The sequence below is a fragment of the Suncus etruscus genome, chromosome 13 (assembly GCF_024139225.1).
Source record: "Suncus etruscus isolate mSunEtr1 chromosome 13, mSunEtr1.pri.cur, whole genome shotgun sequence".
NCBI lineage: Eukaryota > Metazoa > Chordata > Mammalia > Eulipotyphla > Soricidae > Suncus > Suncus etruscus.
The window spans coordinates 96556858-96579869 of NC_064860.1; the positions used below are offsets into that span (position 1 = coordinate 96556858).

The 23012-nt window shown below is 39.9% G+C and overlaps 1 protein-coding gene across 1 annotated transcript in view; it reads right to left on the reverse strand.

The window, feature by feature from the left end:
- The window catches only part of DSCAM (DS cell adhesion molecule), a 589689-nt gene that overhangs the window by 199457 nt on the left and 367220 nt on the right, over nt 1-23012 (reverse strand). Inside the window, 1 exon segment of the mRNA XM_049785384.1 lies at nt 338-616. Within this exon segment, the coding sequence (XP_049641341.1) occupies nt 338-616 (279 nt within the window).

Sequence of the window (23012 nt, forward strand, 5' to 3'; positions counted from 1 at the left end):
ACACGGCTGTGTTCCATGATGCTCAGGAACTTGATGGGACCAGGGATCAAATCTGGATTCACTACATGTCCTTTCTCTCTGGTCCCACATTTACTATCTGGCCTCAATATTCCTTAGTTGCTAATAATTAGTAACTTCCTTTTTCAGGTCAATTCAGAATTTGTTGTTGGTTCTTATAATCATATGTACACATGTGTAACTGGAACAAAGTGCAAATTCTATGAATTTTGCAACTTCTATGAATTCTATAAATTTTTGTAAGAACCCAAGTGATCCCTTCTAGGAGTTGACTGAACTTGACCACATGGACTCCACGTCCTTGTTCTGTTCCCCTTACCTCTGACGATGAGCTGGCTTTGGTGCTCTACTGCTGCGGCCTCATTCCTGGCAATGCAGGTGTAGTTCCCATTATGCATTAGTGAGAGATTGGAAATGCGCAGTGAGCTTGTGAAGTCAATATTGTCAATGGTCACTCCTAGGCTGGCAGGGATTGGCCGTCCATCCTTCTGCCAAGTGATGGTGATGGGTAAGTCCCCTGAGACCACAACACACGGGATGAAGACCCGCTGTCCGATAGAGAATCTTGGAAACTCAAAAGGTTGGATAAAAGGTGGAACTGAAAGAAAGGAGAAGAATAAATGTTAACAGAGGAAATGAGGTGAGGGATTGCATGCCCACACCATATTCTCTTTCCTTTGATCCTTTCTTCATATTGAAAGAAAAATCATTAGTGCTTTGGTATATGAGTCCAGAGTCTGACAGAAGATGTGAAATTGCCCCATGTTATTTCAATTTTCCATTGTTCCTGTTTCTAACTTCTTCAACCATAGGGGGTCATGTGGAGATTAAACAAACAAAAAAGTGTTTGTTTCAAAAGAAATATCTTGGGGATTTACTATCAGACAGCATTTGATTTATATACCAATGTTAGATACTTACATAATTGGAGTCACATAAAAATGGAATGGACTCAAGTCGTCACAAATGGGAGAAATTTAAGAAGCCCTAACCTATAGAAAAGCAAGGCTTGACTTCTGTACTTTAGCAAATGTTTTTTGTTTATTATGATAAAAGAAGCATCTGGGTTGATTTTTTTCCCTAGAAGTATTTCCAGTGATGAGTAGAGAGCAGATTCTTCTTGATTTACTAATAGAGCCCTACAACTAGGACTGTGTGCTTTCACTATTTCTTGTTTTGCTAATAGTAATACTTTAAAAATGTTGGAGAAACAGGGGCTGGAGCTATAGCACAGCATGTAGGGCATTAGCTGTGTATGTGAAAGTCCTGGGTTCCACCACTGGCATCCTATATGGCCCCCTAACCCTGCCAGGAGTGATTTCTGAGTGCTGAGTTGAGAGTAACTCCTGTGCTCTGTTGGATGTGGCCCAGAAACCAAAAAAAAAAAAGTCGAAGAAACATAGATCCTAATTTTAATGGGAAACATTTTATGCCCAACATCTAATACATATTGGTAGATGTTTCATTTTTCTATTAAAATCATCACTTCCTCAATCTGTACCCCTTGACTTTATGCTTATGTGGGTATGCCCTAAAATTTCATGTTGCTCCTTGGACAGCTTTCTAAGTGGCTGAGATGCGTAGCTAATGAGACAAGGTTATAGCTTTCAGCCTGACCATTTGTGGACATAGTCAATCTAGGTTTGCAAAGCATTTTCTTGAATTAATGTTCCTGGTAAATTCTAATTTTTCCTTCGTTCCTCCTAAATGTCTCATAAAGTGTTTGTAGTATAAAGTGGTTCAAAGGGCTCTAGAGAGGTCATGTGAGAATTCTGCCTCTGTTACTTATGAGGGATGGGGTCACTGGCATTTTTTCCTATACTCCTACTATCAGCCCTTGGGATCTTTTAAGTTAACCTCACTTAAGGGAGAGGGAAAATGAGACTCAAACACATCTTTGTTCTTGGCCATCGAACTACATCACTACTGAGAGAAAGCTAAAACTAAGCAAGGTTGCAAACTAAGATGGCAAGGCTCTTAATAACTGGATATGAATCCTTTCCTACACTGGATGATTTTTATAGAAGATCAAACTAAATAACAGGGTACCTTCAGGCTTTGTTCATCAGATCAGTCAGTCTCATTTCCTTTTCCACTCAAGGAAGATATGCAGGAGCCGGTGAAGAAACATCAGGATGGAAAATCATTCACTCATTCATTCTTCCATTCAGAGTGCTAAGTGAGCACTGGTAATTGATAGTATTGTGTGTGCCAGGCAGATAGCCATGAACACACTACACCAGCCCTACCCAACGGAGCTTACATGCACAGTCATAGGTGGTGAATAGTAAAAACACTGGTTAGTGGTGATTCCACCATTTACTACTACTACTACTACTACTACTACTACTACTACTACTACTACTACTACTACTACTACTTTACTCTTTAGAAATAATTTGGGTCAAGAATTTAAAATTGAAAACACCACTTGATTGATAAGAACTAAGAACCAGAGTTGAGTGCTACAAGGAGATAAAATGATATGCATGATACCTCTTCAGCAGCAATATTGCAAACAAGAGTGTCTAAAGGGAATACAGGATGGGGGAAACAGTTGTCCCAGAGGGAGGCAGTGGAGAGGGGAGGAGGGAAGGAAGGTGGGAGGGAAATTGGGAACTATGGTGGCAGTAAGTGCACACTGGTGAAGGGTGATGTACATTGTAGAACTGAAACTCAAATATGAACAATTTTGTGGGGGGAAATAACCAACTATGTTATGAACAACCATGTAACCACAGTGTTTAAATAAAGTCATTTAAAAAATAACAAACCAGTGTCTCAAGTTAGATCTCAACAGAGAAAGAAATCAACCAATGATGAGACAAAAAATAATGACAGAGCAGGTGAGAGCATCCATGCCAGAACTGCTATGGCTTCTCAGGATAAGGCTGGAGCTTGGAGTTTGCAATGAGTCATTGGATGCTGAGAGTAAATGCTCTTGGCATGAGGGAGACCCCACCTGATGTAGGTAGAAGGCAGCCAGTCAGAGCTACTCACCTCTTGGTTTGTTTATTTTTTTTATTTCAACTCCATGGTTATAAGGTCGTTCATACTACAGTTTTTTCCCCACAAATGAAGTTGTTCATAATTGAGTTACAGTCATACAATATACAATGACCTTCACCAGTGCACATTTCCTGCGACCAAAGTCAACAGTTTCTCTCTCACTCTCTCTGATGCCCTCTTCTCTTCAACCCACCCTCCCCAACCTATTTCTGGGGCAAACATTTACTCTCTCTCCTTCTCTCTGACTCTTCTTTTTTCACACTATGGTTTGCATCTCGTATTCAGAGGAAGAAGGACCAAGTTGAGTGGGTGGGACATATATTGGACATTCACGTGCTGGTGCTCTCCATCCCCAGAAGCCCATTCCTGCTGCTTTATCATCTACTTTTAGTTCCGAAGTTGACCATTACCGAGCCCCCATGATTAAGTTCTCCACTTACTCAAGCAATACAATGGAACTTGTTCTCTGCCCAGTCCAGGAGCCTATTGTCCAAGATTCTATACAGCAGCGCATCACTGTATTGCCTGCTGGATTCGTGTGATCTATGTACCTGCCTCTTTCCAAAGGTAGATGGACCCAAAGTTCAGGAGATATACACTTGGATCACACTATAGGTTGTGAAGATAAAGATGTGTGTGTGTGTGTGTGTGTGCGTGTGTGTGTGTGTGTGTGTGTGTTCACTTAGCATATTGACCCATTCTGAAGGCTTGAGCAGAAGATATGTCCTTTGTATGGTAAAATAATGACAAGTTAGTTAGGTGGCAGAGACAAGGGAGGCCCCTATTTGAGTACTTGGTACCAATTTCACTGAATCAACTTTCCTCCTAAAGAGAGGATAAGTGACCAATTGGAGAGAATCAGACTCAGTCTTACTGATCCAGGCACATTTTCAGTGCCAACTTCTTGATGCTGTGTAAACTGGTTCTCTTGAGCGGATCAGCCATGTTTGCATGGATGTGTTTCTGATTCTGTCCGGGAAAGCTCCAATTCCCTTTTCATGACACAACATCTTTCCAAACTCATGTTCTTCCTCCTCCAGCAGCACCAGGCTCTTGGGAGACTGCTCAATTCATGCGTTGCCAGAGATGGTCAACTGTGTCTGTCTGGCTTGACCTCTCCTGACTCCAGAGAACCAGTTCACACAGAAATGTCTCCTGCCCCCTGGGTTGGTCTGCTCAAGGAAACAGGCAGTAAGTCCCATAAGAACCATAATCCACACTATCTCTCAGGCCTCACATGTAGCTTTTAAATTTGAGCTTCGTCTTCAATCGTCTATTCTAATCAGTACTAGAAAAATCTCTTATTAAAATTATCCTGTCACCTCATTTCTCAGAATCTCTGTGACCTGGTTCTTTCCCTCTTATCCCCAAACACACTACCATCACCTTCCATGAACATATTGTCCATAGTAACCTAACTGGCTTTCTGGTTTACTTTTTTTTTTTTTTTTTTTTTTTTTTTTTTATTATTTTTTTTTTTATTTAAACACCTTGATTACATACATGATTGTGTTTGGGTTTCAGTCATAAAAGGAACACCACCCATCACCAGTGCAACATTCCCATCACCCAAGTCCCAAATCACCCTCCTCCCCACCCAACCCCCGCCTGTACCCTAAACAGGCTCTACATTTCCCTCATACATTCTCAATATTAGGACAGTTCAAAATGTAGTTATTTCTCTAACTAAACTCATCACTCTTTGTGGTGAGCTTCCTGAGGTGAGCTGGAACTTCCAGCTCTTTTCTCTTTTGTGTCTGAAAATTATTATTACAAGGGTGTCTTTCATTTTTCTTAAAACCCATAGATGAGTGAGACCATTCTGCGTTTTTCTCTCTCTCTCTGACTTATTTCACTCAGCATAATAGATTCCATGTACATCCATGTATAGGAAAATTTCATGACTTCATCTCTCCTGACAGCTGCATAATATTCCATTGTGTATATGTACCACAGTTTCTTTAGCCATTCATCTGTTGAAGGGCATCTTGGTTGTTTCCAGAGTCTTGCTATGGTAAATAGAGCTGCAATGAATATAGGTGTAAGGAAGGGGTTTTTGTATTGTATTTTTGTGTTCCTAGGGTATATTCCTAGGAGTGGTATAGCTGGATCGTATGGGAGCTCGATTTCCAGTTTTTGGAGGAATCTCCATATCGCTTTCCATAAAGGTTGAACTAGACAGCATTCCCACCAGCAGTGGATAAGAGTTCCTTTCTCTCCACATCCCCGCCAACACTGTTTATTCTCATTCTTTGTGATGTGTGCCATTCTCTGGGGTGTGAGGTGGTATCTCATCGTTGTTTTGATTTGCATCTCCCTGATGATTAGTGATGTGGAACATTTTTTCATGTGTCTTTTGGCCATGCGTATTTCTTCTTTGTCAAAGTGTCTGTTCATTTCTTCTCCCCATTTTTTGATGGGGTTAGATGTTTTTTTCTTGTAAAGTTCTGTCAGTGCCTTGTATATTTTGGAGATTAGCCCCTTATCTGATGGGTATTGGGTGAATAGTTTCTCCCACTCAGTGGGTGGCTCTTGTATCCTGGGCACTATTTCCTTTGAGGTGCAGAAGCTTCTCAGCTTAATATATTCCCATCTGTTAATCTCTGCTTTCACTTGCTTGGAGAGTGCAGTTTCCTCCTTGAAGATGCCTGTAATGTCCTGTAGTGTTTTGCCTATGTGCTGTTCTATATATCTTATGGTTTTGGGGCTGATATCGAGGTCTTTAATCCATTTGGATTTTACCTTTGTACATGATGTTAGCTGGGGGGTCTAAGTTTAATTTTTTGCAAGTGGCTATCCAATTGTGCCAACACCACTTGTTGAAGAGGCTTTCCCTGCTCCATTTAGGATTTCCTGCTCCTTTATCAAAAATTAGATGGTTGTATCTCTGGGGAACATTTTCTGAGTATTCAAGCCTATTCCACTGATCTGAGGACCTATCCTTATTCCAATACCATGCTGTTTTGATAACTGTTGCTTTGTAGTACAGTTTAAAGTTGGGAAAAGTAATTCCTCCCATATTCTTTTTCCCAATGATTGCTTTAGCTATTCGAGGGTGTTTATTGTTCCAAATGAATTTCAAAAGTGTCTGATCCACTTCTTTGAAGAATGTCATGGGTATCTTTAGAGGGATGGCATTAAATCTGTATAATGCCTTGGGGAGTATTGACATTTTGATGATGTTAATCCTGCCAATCCATGAGCAGGGTATGTGTTTCCATTTCCGTGTGTCCTCTCTTATTTCTTGGAGCAGAGTTTTATAGTTTTCTTTGTATAGGTCCTTCACATATTTAGTCAAGTTGATTCCAAGATATTTGAGTTTGTGTGGTACTATTGTGAATGGGGTTGTTTTCTTAATGTCCATTTCTTCTTTATTACTGTTGGTGTATAGAAAGGCCATTGATTTTTGTGTGTTAATTTTGTAGCCTGCCACCTTGCTATATGAGTCTATTGTTTCTAGAAGCTTTTTGATAGAGTCTTTAGGGTTTTCTAAGTAGAGTATCATGTCATCTGCAAACAGTGAGAGCTTGACTTCTTCCTTTCCTATCTGGATTCCCTTGATATCCTTTTCTTGCCTAATCGCTATAGCAAGTACTTCCAGTGCTATGTTGAATAGGAGTGGTGAGAGAGGACAGCCTTGTCTTGTGCCAGAATTTAGAGGGAAGGCTTTCAGTTTTTCTCCATTGAGGATAATATTTGCCACTGGCTTGTGGTAGATGGCCTTCACTATATTGAGAAAGGTTCCCTCCATTCCCATCTTGCTGAGAGTTTTGATCAAGAATGGGTGTTGGACCTTATCAAATGCTTTCTCTGCATCTATTGATATGATCATGTGGTTTTTATTTTTCTTGTTATTGATGTTGTGTATTATGTTGATAGATTTACGGATGTTAAACCAGCCTTGCATTCCTGGGATGAAACCTACTTGATCGTAGTGGATGATCTTCTTAATGAGGCATTGAATCCTATTTGCCAGGATTTTGTTGAGGATCTTTGCATCTGCATTCATCAGTGATATTGGTCTGTAATTTTCTTTTTTGGTAGCGTCTCTGTCTGGTTTAGGTATCAAGGTGATGTTGGCTTCATAAAAGCTATTTGGAAGTGTTTCTGTTTGTTCAATTTCATGAAAGAGTCTTGCCAAGATTGGCAGTAGTTCCTCTTGGAAAGTTTGATAGAATTCATTAGTGAATCCATCTGGACCTGGGCTTTTGTTTTTCGGCAGACATTTGATTACTGTTTTAATTTCATCAATGGTGATGGGGGTGTTTAGATATGCTACATCCTCTTCCTTCAACCGTGGAAGATTATAAGAGTCCAAGAATTTATCCATTTCTTCCAGGTTCTCATTTTTAGTGGCGTAGAGTTTTTCAAAGTAGTTTCTGATTACCCTTTGAATCTCTGTCATATCAGTAGTGATCTCTCCTTTTTCATTCCTGATACGAGTTATCAAGTTTCTCTCTCTCTCTTTCTTTGTTAGGTTTGCCAGTGGTCTATCAATCTTGTTTATTTTTTCAAAGAACCAACTTCTGCTTTCGTTGATCTTTCGGATTGTTTTTTGAGTTTCCACTTCGTTGATTTCTGCTCTCAGCTTTGTTATTTCCTTCTGTCTTCCTGTTCTTGGGTCCTTTTGTTGAGCATTTTCTAGTTCTATTAGCTGTGTCATTAAGCTACTCAGGTAAGCTCCTTCTTCCTTCCTGATGTGTGCTTGCAAAGCTATAAATTTTCCTCTCAGTACTGCTTTTGCTGTGTCCCATAAGTTCTGAGAGTTTGTGTCTTTATTGTCATTTGTTTCCAGGAACCTTTTTATTTCCTCCTTGATTTCATCTCGGACCCACTGGTTATTGAGCATGAGGCTGTTTAACTTCCAGGTGTTAAAGTGTTTCTTCTGAGTCCCTTTGGAGTTCACAAATAATTTCAGAGCCTTGTGGTCAGCGAAGGTAGTCTGCAAAATTTCTATCCTCTTGATCTTATGGAGGTATGTTTTATGTGCCAGCATGTAGTCTATCCTGGAGAATGTCCCATGTACATTGGAGAAGAATGTGTATCCAGGTTTCTGGGGATGGAGTGTCCTATATATATCCACTAGGCCTCTTTCTTCCATTTCTCTCCTCAGGTCTAGTATATTCTTGTTGGGTTTCAGTCTGGTTGACCTGTCCAGTGTTGACAAAGCCGTGTTTAGGTCCCCCACAATTATTGTGTTGTTGTTGATATTATTTTTCAGATTTGTCAGCAGTTGTATTAAATATTTTGCTGGCCCCTCATTCGGTGCATATATGTTTAGGAGAGTGAATTCTTCCTGCTCTACGTACCCCTTGATTAATATAAAATGTCCGTCTTTGTCCCTTACAACCTTCCTGAGTATAAAGTTTGCATTATCTGATATTAGTATGGCCACTCCAGCTTTTTTATGGGTGTTGTTTGCTTGGATAACTTTTCTCCAGCCTTTTATTTTGAGTCTATGTTTGTTCTGACTATTCAGGTGCGTTTCTTGTAGGCAGCAGAAGGTTGGATTGAGTTTTTTGATCCATTTAGCCACTCTGTGTCTCTTAACTGGTGCATTTAGTCCATTGACGTTGAGAGAAAGAATTGTCCTGGGATTTAACGCCATCTTTATTTCAAAATTTGGTGTGTCTTTTGGGTAGTCTTGTCTTAGATTAGGTCTTTCAGTTTTTCTCTTAAGACTGGTTTTGTGTCTGTGAAGTTTCTGAGCTGTTTTTTGTCTGTGAAACCATGTATTCTTCCATCAAACCGGAAAGTGAGTTTTGCTGGGTATAGTATTCTGGGTGAAGCATTCATTTCATTCAGTCTTGTCACAATATCCCACCACTGCTTTCTGGCATTGAGCGTTTCTGGTGACAGGTCTGCTGTAAATCTCAGGGAAGCTTGCTTGAACATGATTTCCCCTTTTGATCTTGCTGTTTTCAGAATTCTGTCTCTATCTGTGGGATTTGTCATTGTGACTAGGATGTGTCTTGGGGTGGTTTTTCTGGGGTCTCTTTTGGTTGGTACTCTTCGGGCATGCAGGATTTGATCACATATATTCTTTAGCTCTGGAAGTTTCTCTTTAATGATGTTCTTGACCATTGATTCTTCCTGGAAATTTTCTTCCTGGGTCTCTGGGACTCCAATGATTCTTAAGTTGTTTCTGTTGATCTTATCATAGACTTCTATTTTCGTCTGTTCCCATTCTTTGACTAATTTTTCCATTGTCTGCTCATTTGCTTTAAGTTTTTTGTCCAATCTCTCCTGCTGTATGGAATTGTTATGTATCTCATCTTCCACAGCACCAAGTCTATTCTCAGCTTCTGATACCCTGTCCCAGAGCTTATCCATTTTGTCATTCACTTCGTTTACTGAGTTTTTCAGGCCTGTTAGTTGACATGTTATTTCAGTTTGGAGTTTTGTCATTTCTGCCTTCATATTTTCTTGGTTCTTATTAGTGTTCTGTTCAACTCGATCCATGGTTTCTTGGAGTCTGTTGAGCACCTTCCATATTGCTAGTCTAAAGTCCTTATCTGAGAGGTTGATTAGTTGTTCAGTCATTATCTGGTCCTCAGAATTGTCATCTTCATTCTCTATGTCTGATGCTGGCCTGCGCTGTTTCCCCATTGTCACATTTGTATTGTGGGTTTTTCTACGTGTTGTAGTGGTATTCATTGTCTATATGATGTAGGCAGCACACTCCTCTGGCTCCTCCCTTTCTGGATGGGCTGACTTGCCTCTAAGGGAGGGGAGTCCTCCGTGGATGAAGCCTCACACTGGGTCAAATCTTAGGCCCGAGCATGTAACAGAGAAGACAGTCCAGAGAGAAATGTTTGCTTCTGTGATATAACGCCGTTCTTAGTGTGATTTTTCCTTCTTGTTGCAATGGAGTTCTTTCCTTAGAAAGAGTGCACGGCCGCGTAGCGAAGCGGAGCGGCCGTGCTCCTCTGAGCCTCTTTTTGCCCCACTCGCAAGAGTTTCACGCAAGAGGACAGTAGACAGACATAGACAGGTCACACTCACAGTCTTTCACAGCTGAGCCCCACTGGGCCGGTGTACTTTCGCGGATTTTCCCCGCCTGGTGTCACACACAGGGAGCCAGCTTTTGCAAAGGATAGCCGGTTTTTATGCTCTGAAGTCCCTCCCTGAAAATGGCGTCTGGGCGAGCGAGGTTTCTGGAGGCTCTTTTTGCCCCACTCGCAAGAGTTTCACGCAAGAGGACAGTAGACAGACATAGACAGGTCACACTCACAGTCTTTCACAGCTGAGCCCCACTGGGCCGGTGTACTTTCGCGGATTTTCCCCGCCTGGTGTCACACACAGGGAGCCAGCTTTTGCAAAGGATAGCCGGTTTTTATGCTCTGAAGTCCCTCCCTGAAAATGGCGTCTGGGCGAGCGAGGTTTCTGGAGGCTCTTTTTGCCCCACTCGCAAGAGTTTCACGCAAGAGGACAGTAGACAGACATAGACAGGTCACACTCACAGTCTTTCACAGCTGAGCCCCACTGGGCCGGTGTACTTTCGCGGATTTTCCCCGCCTGGTGTCACACACAGGGAGCCAGCTTTTGCAAAGGATAGCCGGCTTTTATGCTCTGAAGTCCCTCCCTGAAAAATCTACTTTTTTTTTTTAATTCAGTAATGCAGTTTTTCTTAAATACCTCAATTTTCCTAAAATGTGGTTGAGTTTATGTTCTGCTATTTCAACAATTTTACAGGCTTTCTGGTCAAGAAAGAGGGCCAAATGCTAGAATAACCTGTGTTTCAGCTGACCCAACCTGTTTTTTCATCATAAAACAGAGAGATAGCATGGAGGTAGGGCGTTTGCCTTGCATGCAGAAGGACAGTGGTTTGAATCCCGGCATTCCATAAGACACCCTGAGCCTGCCAGGAGCGATTTCTGAGCATACCAGGAGTAACCCCTGAGCACTGCAGGTTGTGACCCTAAAAACCAAAACAAACAAGCAAATTAAAAAAAAATATTAAGTTTTCTTTGACTCAGCAACATGGATATGAATGGGATGACAGGATCTCTCTCTTGCCCAGGGCCCATCTGGCTCCCAATCTCAACCCTAGTGGCCTTCTAGTGAGGAAAAATTAAACCCTGACGCTTCCCTTTCAGCCTCCAGGGGCCTTTGAGATGTAACTTGCTTTCATTGGGAAAACCTTTCTGGACATCAGTCTTTATTCCCTTCCATCCTGACACTCAATATTGACCTGTCTCTGCTTCACAAATTCTTCCTGCCCTTCTCTGGCTCATGAGGTATTGAACTTGGAGTGTCCATTGTTCTTCCAGAACCAGTTCCTGTGTCTCTTGTTTTTATCCTGGTCCTTCTAGACTACTTTGTCTCCCATCCTACATATTCTAGTCTCTCATCTGCATGTCCTCCGCTGCCTGGGCCTTTGTTGGCAGCACCCATCCTATTATTACTTGATCTCATTAACAGCCGCTTCACAGATATTAATGGAATAAATGAAATAAACCACAGAAATCAAATCCCCAAAGAGATTCTTTGAGTGAAAATTGTTTTGATGACAAAGATCCAGTCGTATTATACCACGGTCTTTCACTGGGAGAGTTTTCATTTATTTGAAACATTGGACTAATGTTATTAGAATGGCAGTAATTAAATGACCAAATACATGTGTGTTGATTTTTTTTTGGCAGGGAGAGCTGACTGACATCTGTGGGATAGGCAAGAACTTATGTGCCTGGGAAGGTGAGGCACAGATTTTGTTCAAGGAAGAATGTGTCTCACCTTCCAGGAGTGACACTGACTAGACCCTGGGGTGAGGATGGGGCAGAAACAATTTTGTCCTAACTCATGATAACTCTACAGTGCAATTATTTCACCAGCATTGGCAATAGGGTCAAATAAAATTTTCTTTCACCTGAATCACTGTCCATTGCCTCTGGATATCCACCCATCCAACCTGTCCTCTTAACTCTGCTCACAGGAGATGGAAACTGGTTGCCCTTTGACCTTTTACCTTGAAAAATAACTCCCCGACTCCTTTGGAGACGGTTAAGAGTGAAACTAACCTACAACAGTCCAATTTATCTAGCACCAAAAGTGATGTATTACTAATAGCCATACGAGACCTATTTGCAACTTTGCCTCTGTCTCTCTAGTCTTTTACCATGCCCATAGAAGAATGATCTCTATTTTATTAAGATGTATTTTCTCTTAAGAAGCCCCCTCTACCATGAACAATGGCACCTTTTTTTGGGGGGGGGAGTGTTTGGGCCACACCCAGTAACACTCAGATGTTACTCCTGTCTATGCGCTTAGAAATCACTCCTGGCCTGGGTGACCATATGGGACACCAGGGGATCAAACTGCAGTCCGTCTGTCCTAGGCTAGCATGCACAAAGTAGACTTGTGCCACTGTTCTGGCCCCCAACAATGGCACCTTAATATTTTTCTTTTCTTTTTTTTTTTGGTTTTTGGGCCACACCTGGAGGTGCTCAGGGGTTACTCCTGGCTGTCTGCTCAGAAATAGCTTCTGGCAGGCACGGGGGACCCTATGGGACACCGGGATTCGAACCAACCACCTTTGGTCCTGGATCGGCTGCTTGTAAGGCAAACACCGCTGTGCTATCTCTCCGGGCCCACCTTAATATTTTTCTACAGGACAGAGGCAAGATGATAAAAAGCAAGGGAAAGAAACTGTTTCAAGATTAATAGTACCCCCAAAACTATTCCTGTTAGTTTTTAATTATTAATTTTTATCAGGTTCAGCATTTTATCCATTTATCCAGTATTCATCTACTTCATTCTCAAATTGAAATCATGCCTGTCTCTCTATATGGGCCTTTGCATATTCACAGAGATTCAGTAAGTATGTGTTTAAATAAGACTACAATGATAGTGTCTTGCATGCAGCTGACCTGGGTTTGATCTGGCATCTCATATGGTCCCCCAGGTCTGCCAAGAGTGATTTCTGAGTTCAGAGCCAGGAGTAATCCCTGCTGGATGTGGCCACAAACAAATCAACAAACAAATAAGAGTACAATGAGGATGAATACAAGACTAACATTGGTATTAGAACTCAAGAAATCTTGGTTGAATTTAGAAATTAAAAAATGCCAAAAAGAATTGAAACACACACACACACATATACATATATATGTATAGGACATAGGAGTCCCACATGGTAAATCTAAAGTCTGGGGCTCCTCAGCTGAATACCAACTGTCAGAGGATAGTAGTTTAACTTTGGAGTAAATCAGAGCTGGTCCCAGTGAAGTTTTCTATGATGGTCAAACCTGGTCATATATGGAGGATGCTCTCTGTGAATTGCCAGATTGGAGCACCATAAATCAAAGTAGAAATAAAAATGCAAAAGAAAAAAATACCCCTCCCCATGAACTAAAATAAGGGAAGAAAAAGTAAATGTTTAGGTATGTTTTTAGAATTACAACAAAGAAAAGACAAGAGTTGTTTCCTGGGGCTAGAGTGTCAGCACAGCAGATAGGACATTTGCCTTGTATGCAACCAACCTGGGTTTAATCCCCCGGTATCCCATATGGTTTTCTGAGCCTTCCAGCGTGATTTCTGAGCACAGAGCCAGTAGTAACCCTTGAGACCCTCTGGGTGAGGCCCCAAATCAAAAACAAACAAACAAACAAAAGTAGTTTCTTCAGCTAGAAAGATAGATACCAATTAAAGTTAAGAATAGACAAATCAAAGGGATGTGAGGAATAAAGAATAAAAACAAGCTCTGAGAAGATGCAGTCTCTCTGTCCAAAGAAAGTGAGTCCTGGGTTTGGAACCGGCAGCTGCCTACAGGAGAGGAATAGAAAAGAGAGTAATTCTTGAAGTACTTCTGGTTGGCAGACATACAAGTTGTTTCTTGGCAACTTTTCATGGAAGGTATTTCATAGTAATGGACACCTACATTGACATAAATAAGCTTTTTACTCATTAACAATGCTTTAGAATTCATGAGAATGTCATTAGCACTTAGAGGTCCAGAAAGGGGAGGTGAGCAGGTCCCCTCTCTGATCCCTTCAACCACATGGGATGCCCGTAGGCACCAGGAGCACATTGACACTGAAGACCCCATAATAAAGCAGCAAAGTTTCTGACTAATGCAAACAAAACTCCAATCCTGAACATCTCTGCTGTCTTTAATGAAAAATGATTGAAATAATCACAAGCCCGAACAGAGTAAAACGTGGCATATAATTTCCCTAATCCGAGCAGAGAAAAGGCATCTGCTAACTTGCAGCTCATATTTTGTTTGATTTTTATATTTTGTTGGACAGTTGAGGGAAACAATATCATGAGGCTCAAACTAGAGCTGACAGCTAGAGCTAAACAACTAAAGGGGTAACCTAGATGCACAAAGTCCTGAGGTTCATTTAAAGCCCAGTTTCCTTCTTACAGGTTCTCCCACAAGTGCTGTTAGTATTTACTCTGGACTTGTTTTGGGATTTGCTCTACATTTTGCACAACCTCCACTTGAAAGTTGTAGCCTCCTTTAGAAGCCTGATCATTCATCACCAATGACTGGAAGTAGCTGCATGGGGGAAGGAGAGTGGCAAATGTCGAAATGCATCATAGTCAAGAGGAAGGGATTGAAAACACTAGTTACAATATTTTAGCAAATCTGAAATGGAATGATTTTGATAAGTTGCATGTATGGTACTAATGATCTAGTAAAGAAAAATTATGACTACATAGTTATCTCCTGCGAAACACTAGTCATACAAGATTCATACAAGAGTCACATCAACACAATCTGATTAAAGCCTGTTCTTTGCTCTTCCAGCCAGCTCAGAGGGCCTGTTCGCATTTTCTATTTCCTCGTGGTGAGGATTCAGACAAGATGGCTCCAAGCTTTGACCTGTCTCTTAGATGGCAAGGAATAGTGAGAATTTATCTAGACGTTTTGTTTTATTACTTGTACATAACTTAAAATGTTCAAGTATGCAAAGCCTAGGGATTATATGTTGCCAGGATATTGTCTATAACAAACCATTGGCTCTTTTTTAAGTAAGCTGAATTTTTAGTTAGGTGGACTAGAATTTCATGTGTACAGGGATGTGATAACGTTTTCATGAAAATTCGGAATAAACAGACATTATCAAGCTAATTATCAGTATGCATGTGCCTTTAACAAATGCAAGGCAAGAATAATTACAAAGAAGAGAGTATTTTGACTAGAATAATTTTTGATAAGATGAGTTAAACATTTATATGTTAAAAGCATCTCACACACATGTTCAGGGGATTCAGGCAACACCATAAAATTAGACTATATGAAATTGGATAAAGGTCTATCATAAATTGTGAAATAGAAAATTATGGTTGTTTTCTAAACCTACAATCAATAATTCAAGACAAAGAAAATAGGTTTATAGCAGAATAGGTGCAACCACCATTATATTTAACGATATATATAGACAATTTGATGATGGATCAATGTAAGGAAGAAAAGCAAGCACTCAGACACTTATGGAATATATTATTAAATTTACTCTAAGTCATTTGGACATATGTATGTTCATAAGATATTTTAAAAGTGCGTTTAAAATAGATGACACAGCTGTTTGGTCCTGGTACCATTCATTTTTATCCGCCCCCACCCCCCCCCATTCATGAGGCAGAACAAGATGATTCAAGTTGTATGGTTCTGCTGAAAGAAGACCAAAAAGAAAAAAAAGAAGACGAAGAAGAAAAACATAACAAAATAACCCCAATAAGCAATAGTAAAAACAAAATAAAATAAAACAAAAAAACAGTAATTACCAAAAAAAGAAAAAGCACACGGCAACAACAACAACAACTACAACAACAACAACAGAAAATCAAATAATAACCACAAGAGTAAAAAGAAAGAAAAGAAAGAAAAAAAAGAGAAAAAGAAATAAAAAGAAAAAAGGAAGGCGTGCTGGTGTGGCGAGGTTTTATGCTTCTCCTCTTCTTCTTCTTCTTCTTCTTCTTCTTCTTCTTCTTCTTCTTCTTCTTCTTCTTCTTCTTCTTCTTCCTTCTTCTTCTTCTTCCTTCTTCTTCTTCTTCTTCTTCCTTCTTCTTCTTCTTCTTCTTCTTCTTCTTCTTCTTCTTCTTCTTCTTCTTCTTCTTCTTCTTCTTCTTCTTCTTCTTCTTCTTCTTCTTCTTCTTCTTCTTCTTCCTTCTTCTTCTTATTCTTCTTATTCTTCTTCTTACTTCTTCTTCTTCTTCTTCTTCTTCTTCTTATTCTTATTCTTCTTCTTCTTCTTCTTCTTCCTTTTCCTCCTCCTCCTCCTTTTTTTTTTTTTTTGCATAGGCACAGTAAGTATTGGGGAAATAAGAAAGAGAATTCCCTTGGCTTAAGAAATTCAGTGTTTCTCCAGCCGTATGAACATCGAATGGAAATAAAAAATAATCAGTCTTAAACGCCAAACCAAAAGTCAACAACAACAGAATGGATACCCTAGCTACAACAAGCTGTTAGACTAGCACTCCTAGAGGCAAAGGAGGGAGATATGGGACACATGCTGGGGAAAGGAGTGGAGGGAACACAACCCTGGTGGTGAGAATGGCCCTGATTCATTGTCACTATGTACCTTAAATATTACTAAAGAAAAAAAGAAAAAGAAATAAAATAGATGGCACATGTATAGAGAACACTTGAACATATTTCACAGAAATACAATGATCTCTGACCACACTTCTATAAAACAACCCTACATGGAGATAAGGGATAGTTAAAATTGGTCCAAGAAAGTGAACCATGTATAGAGAAAAATAAATTGATCTCTCACTGCTATGGTACTTATGACTCACTATGAGTTGAAGACCTACATGTAAACAATGGAAATATAAACATAGAACAAGCATAGAAAATATGTAGGGCTGTATCTTGTTTGGACTAAAGACTTCCTAATCAGGACTCAGCTAAGACAATCAAAGACAAAGAGACAAAGACTCTCTTGAAAAAGTTACATACTACGTCTTCTAAGCAATAAAAATCCATATTTTCATGGAAGATTAGGCAACTCCAGAAGAAATATCAGCAAGACTGATGGTATACATAAAAATTCAAAGATATGATAAGATGATCCAATATCTGATCATGATTAACTTCAGTAGTAATGGCAAAAATGAAGAAAAAAAAAGCCATTAAACTCTATACTCACTAGATTGGAGTTTGGAGGGATGGGAGAGAGTTTGGTCAGAAGTGCTCAAGGCTCACTCCTGACTCTGAACTCAGTGATCACTCCTGACAGTACTCAGACGACTCTATGGTGCCAGGGATGAAATCCAGGTTGGCTGCATGCAAGACAATGCCCTATCCACTGCACTATTGTTCTGACCCATTTTTTTTTTATTTTTATTTTGACCATATTGGCTTACATATCTTTCACAATAGTATTTTAGGTACACATTTTCATGGAATCAGGGGAATTCCCATTACCAATTTTGTCCTCCCTCCACCCCTGTTCCCTTCCTGCAACCTTATCCTCCACCCTCACTCCCTGAGCTGCTAGAGTAAGTGGTCCCCTCTGTGTCTAGCTTACTACTAGTGATCATATATCTATTCGGCCCTGGTACCCTCCCTTGTTTCCCCCTCTATTTGAGAGGCAGAGCTAGATAGTTTGAGTTATGTGGTTTTGTTTGAAGGAAAGAAAAGCAATATAATGGGGTAAAAGATCAAATAAGCTGAAAATGGGCGGAGTCCTTCTAGAGGCTTTCAACCTCAGTTTGAGAGAGGACAGGAAAAAGGTAATTGAAACACTGCAACAATACAGAAAGAAATATCAAATAAAATATCCAGTGAGCACTAAAGCAATAAAGACAAGCACCACACAATAGTCTCGGTCCTGAAATCAAACCATGGTGGTGTGCAAAAAGAAAGAGAAAGAGAAAATAAAATAAAATAAAATTGGAGACATCAACTTTAATATCTACATCAAAATAAAGAAGTCAAAAAAAATCAATCAATGAATAAATATATAAGTGGATAAAAGGATTATTTTGTGCTTTTTTTTTCTCTTTTTTTTCCAGGCACAGGGACCAGGGATGCCGGGATTTGAGCCACCATCCTTCTGCTTGAAGGGCAGACGCCTTACCTCTATGCTATCTCTCCAGCCCCACTTTGTTCCTTTAATTACTTCTTTTATTTAAATTTTTTAAATTTTTTTCTTTAGATATATGTGAGCATATATATATTTTTAGTTTTTGTCATGTTTCTGTTTTCTTCTCTTTCCACTCCCAAATCTATCAGCAATATAATGTAGCACCATTTCTTCCTGCAAAGGCATATTTAAAAAAGGGGAAATCCGACCCATATTTTAAAAATCAGAAAAGTGAGCAATATCAACAAAGATGGGAAAATTCAACCTCTCAGTTATGGCTGGTTCCAGTATAAACTAATCAAGAATGTAAAAAGTATGGGGTCATAGTGATAGCACAGGAACATGGTGTTTGCTATGCATGTGGCTGACTTGGGTTTGATCCCCAGCATCTTATAGGGTCCCCCAAACCTGCCAGAAATAATTTCTGAGCACAGAGCCAGGAGTAACCCCTGAGCATCACCAAGAGTGGCCCCAAAACAAACAAAATAAATATAGAGTGCTATGCTATCATCAGCAAAATGAAGTTAAATTCTATGATCTAACAATTATACTTCCTGCTTACAAATTACATTTGAAATTACATATAGACAAAGGTAATTAGTAATTTCAGCATAGTGTCCAGAGTCAAAAAACCTGGCACCAGATCAACTTCTCATGTTTCTGCTAAACATACTTGCATATGTATATGTATTCATAGACACATAGAACGTGAATTCTAAATTAATATATTAAGTGTATACACATGCGTATCTAAGAGACAGTTAGGAGAGATAGTTTGAGTTTAAAATATGTCTTGGGCATTCACAACAAATCCAACACATAATCTTTGTTCACCTTTTCTCTTAAGGCTCATCAATTTGATTGATTATTTAAATCAATATTTATTTTTGATTTAAATATTTATTTATTCCTGGGATCTTTGCCTTCATATTTCCTTGCTTCGCTGCTGGGGTTCCACTACAAATTATTTACTTTTCTAAAACATGCCTCACGTTGTAGAGTCTCCAAAACAGAATATCTGAGTCTTACATATGTTGCTGGAGAGTTTTTGAGTGAGGCTGTGGCACTTTTTGTTTCTTGATTATGTTTAATCTACATTACAGAGTCATTTTGAGTATTAATTAAGGTTACACATATGAGAGTGTTTTGTAAACTCTAAAGTTTTGTATAAATATAAATATAAGGTGACACTTTTATCTAGCACTCAATTAACTTTCTTGGCAGTGTTGGTCCCTAGCAATTAGAACACTCAATTAGGCTCTGTTCAAGTTCAATGTGGCACCTAAAATGAGAAGGAAAGAGCTTCGAAATGTGTTGAATATAACACTACTTGCTAAATGGAAATAAAGTGAAAGAAAGAGTCTTGACTTTCTTTTCTCCCTATGTGTTTGAGGGTGGGAAGATAACACTTCTGGGGAGTCAAGGGATCTGAGCTGTAATCCAGCAAGTATGGCATTTGCCTCACACATGCTGACTTGGATTTGATCCTCAGAGCCCATTTGGTCCCCATACTCTGCCAGAAATGATCACTGAACCCAGAGCCAGGAGTCAGTCTCAAGCACTACTAGATGTGGCCCCCAAACAAAAAATAGATAGAAGTTTCAGGTCTTATAAATACTTAATGTGTTATTTTTGTTTTTGTTTTGGGTCCACTCCCAGTGGTGTTCAGGGTTACTCCTGGTTCTACAATAAGAAATGTCTCCTGGCAGGCTCAGGGGGCCATATGGGAAGCCAGGAATCAAACCCAGATTGTCCGCACGCAAGGCAAATGCCCTACTGACTGTGCTATTGCTCCAGCCTCTAATGTGTTATTTTTTAATAAATCAAATCTTGGAATTTTTTTTTCAAATTATCCAAGACATTTGTTCAAAGAAAAATGAAGGGCCATAATTTTTAGCAGAGACAGCATTAAAAATTAGTATAGTGTTCTAATATTATCAAAAGACACAGACATACACACATGCTCAAATGCAGACACTATTTACACATAGGCATACACATCACAATGCACACCATGCAAATATCATAGACATGTACATGTACAGATGTTCATGCCTGGACACATATACACATGTGAGTTCATGTGCATGCTCATACTTATACCCTGAGCCAAACTTCCAGAAACCAAATGAAATGATTCTGCCCCACTGCGACATTATGAATGGAACAAGTTGGTCAACTTTGAGACTCCGATTTGCTCTTTCAAAATTATTCAGGGGGTGTTCTTTTTGTGACTGAAACCCAACTACAGTCATGTTTGTAATCATGATGTTTAAATAAAGATAAAAAATATATATCATTAAAACTCGAACCTTTTAAAAAATTACTCATCAAATGCTTATTGGTCATGTCTCAGGAAAGGAAGTTTGGCTTATTGGACTAAAATGTCATTTAAAAGCTTTTTGGAATCTAGACCCACAGGGAGAACCAACTACTTGTTTTTTTCTAAAATGCAGTTAACACAGACCCTGGGACTTTGGTGCAGGGATGACTGGCCATGAGAACTTCTAGAGAAGCAGTTTAACCTCTGACATGCTAACCCAAACCAACCAGACAACAAGAGAAGAAGTATACAGTGAGACAAATGGGGAAAAACACTAAGAATGACTGAATCTAAAGAAAAGACATTCCTATTCCACTACTTCCGGTTTTTTAAAGGTCAAAACACAAATAAGTAAACATGTAATTTTGTTAGGTAGAAAAAAATTTGTTAGGTGATTCTGTTATGAAGGAAAATGTCCTGTATTAGAGAGGCCTATTGAAGTATTTAGAGGCTTTACAATCTTCTACCATTTGCTTTAAAATGTTTCACTTAAGGGGCTTGAATGATAGCACAGCAGGGAGGGAGTTTGCCATATAGTCCCCCATGCCTGCCAGGAGTAATTTCTGAGTGAAGAGCCAGGAGTAACCCCAGAGTACCACCAAGTGTGACCTCAAAAATGTTTCACTTAAAATATATAAACAATAATCCAATACTATGTATATATATAAATATATATATAGTAAATGTACTCAATATATACATTACAGTGTGATATCCATTTTGGTGGGCTTGGGGAATCACACTTGGATATAATCAAGGCTTACTTCTGTCTCTATGTCAGGGGTTACTCCTGGTGGGATTTGGAAGACCATATGAGGAGCCAGAATTGAACCTAGATTGGCATAATAAAAGACAAGTGCCCTACCCTCTATCATTCTGTTTCCATCTTATGAACAACTAACCATCTATAATGTAATTTTTTTTTAGTTTTGGGGCCACTCGTGGGAATGTTCAGGGGTTACTCCTGACTCTGCACTCATAAATTACTCCTAGTAGGCTGGGGGAACAAATAGGATGCCAGGATTGGACCTGACAAATGCCCTATCCATTATGCTATCAATCAATGTGGCTCCTATAAATACATTAAAATTAAATTACAAAAACATAATCTGCAAAGCTATTGGTAGATGAGTCTTAAATATATCATGTTTCAACATCCGTGTCAACTTCTTCCACCAATGCTTCCAGACTCCAATATCCTACTCACCCACAAACCCCCAAATGCCAGGCCCTTTACAGAACTGAGAGGTCACAGTGTAGATCTCTAGTTCTTGGTGTTGCTGAGTCTGTGTTTTTTTTTGTTTTTTTTTTTTTTTTTTTGGTTTTTGGGCCACACCCGTTTGACGCTCAGGGGTTACTCCTGGCTATGTGCTCAGAAATCGCCCCTGGCTTGGGGGGACCATATGGGACGCCGGGGGATCGAACCGCGGTCCGTTCCTTGGTAGCGCTTACAAGGCAGACACCTTATCTCCAGCGCCACCTTCCCGGCCCTGAGTCTGTGTTTTAAATGTAGTGGTGGACCACTCTCCCACATCCCCAATATAACCACAGGTCCAACTTCTGTTTCCCCATTACTTCCTTTTCTCATCTTCCTTCCTTGACTTCTTTCCTTCTCTGTTTTTCTCCTTTATAAATTCTGGAGCTAAGGATGATCTAGGCCTCTCCCTTCACTACATTCTATTTCCTCATCCAGCTATCCTAAGTAGCTCATATATGCACTTTTTAAATACATAAAGCAATGACTCAAACCTCCTACTTTTTACCCACCTCCCTTATGCTCCTGGTCTACTCCAAGCCCTTCTAGGGCTGCTTTCCTATCTCTCCTCCCTGTACCCCATTAACACACCCCACTCAAAAGCACCCTTCCAAATTTGAGCTAGGCCATGTGACTTATGTTTTTAATAATCTCATCTAACTTGAGCACATGCATGCACAGCACCAAGTCCTGATGCTGAAGTCCTGGTCCCTCTGGAAATGGCCTGCTCCTTCCAAACTGTTCTTTATGCTCTCAGCTCATTGTGTTCCCACCAGGGAAGATCAACCCTATGGTGTGGTCAGGTACTTTTATGGTGGTCCCCTCTCCCTGCCAGGATGCTCTCCAGTTCACTGTTTGGCTCTTTTCCCACTATTCCATGTCTTTGCTCATATCTCACTTTCCAAGGAGGCTTTTTCTACCTTCTTGTAAAATTCTGAAGATCCTAAACCCATCAACTGACCCTCACTATTTGTGGGCCAAGCCTCTTTATGCTACCAGGATAACATACTCCACACAAGTCCTACTTTCTGCTAAAGCTGTATAGAGTTTGCTTTCACGAAGACAAACTCTGGTGATCAAAAGCAGTTTATTTCAAACTGTTGCTTAGGATAATCTCACTCATTTGTGGGATATTATTAAAAGATAGTATGATGATTGCTACATCATCCCCTGTATAAACTGACCCTAAGACCTAGGAAGGCACCAAGTTTGAAAAGGCCCTAGCTACTTTTCAAAGCTGTCTGTACTTTTGAAGGATCTTTTCAAAGCTGCCTGAACTCGCAGGGAAGGTGTTTGAAAAGCAGCACCTGCACCTGCAGAGGAGGACATTTGAAGAGTAACCTGTACTCACAAGCATTAGGGC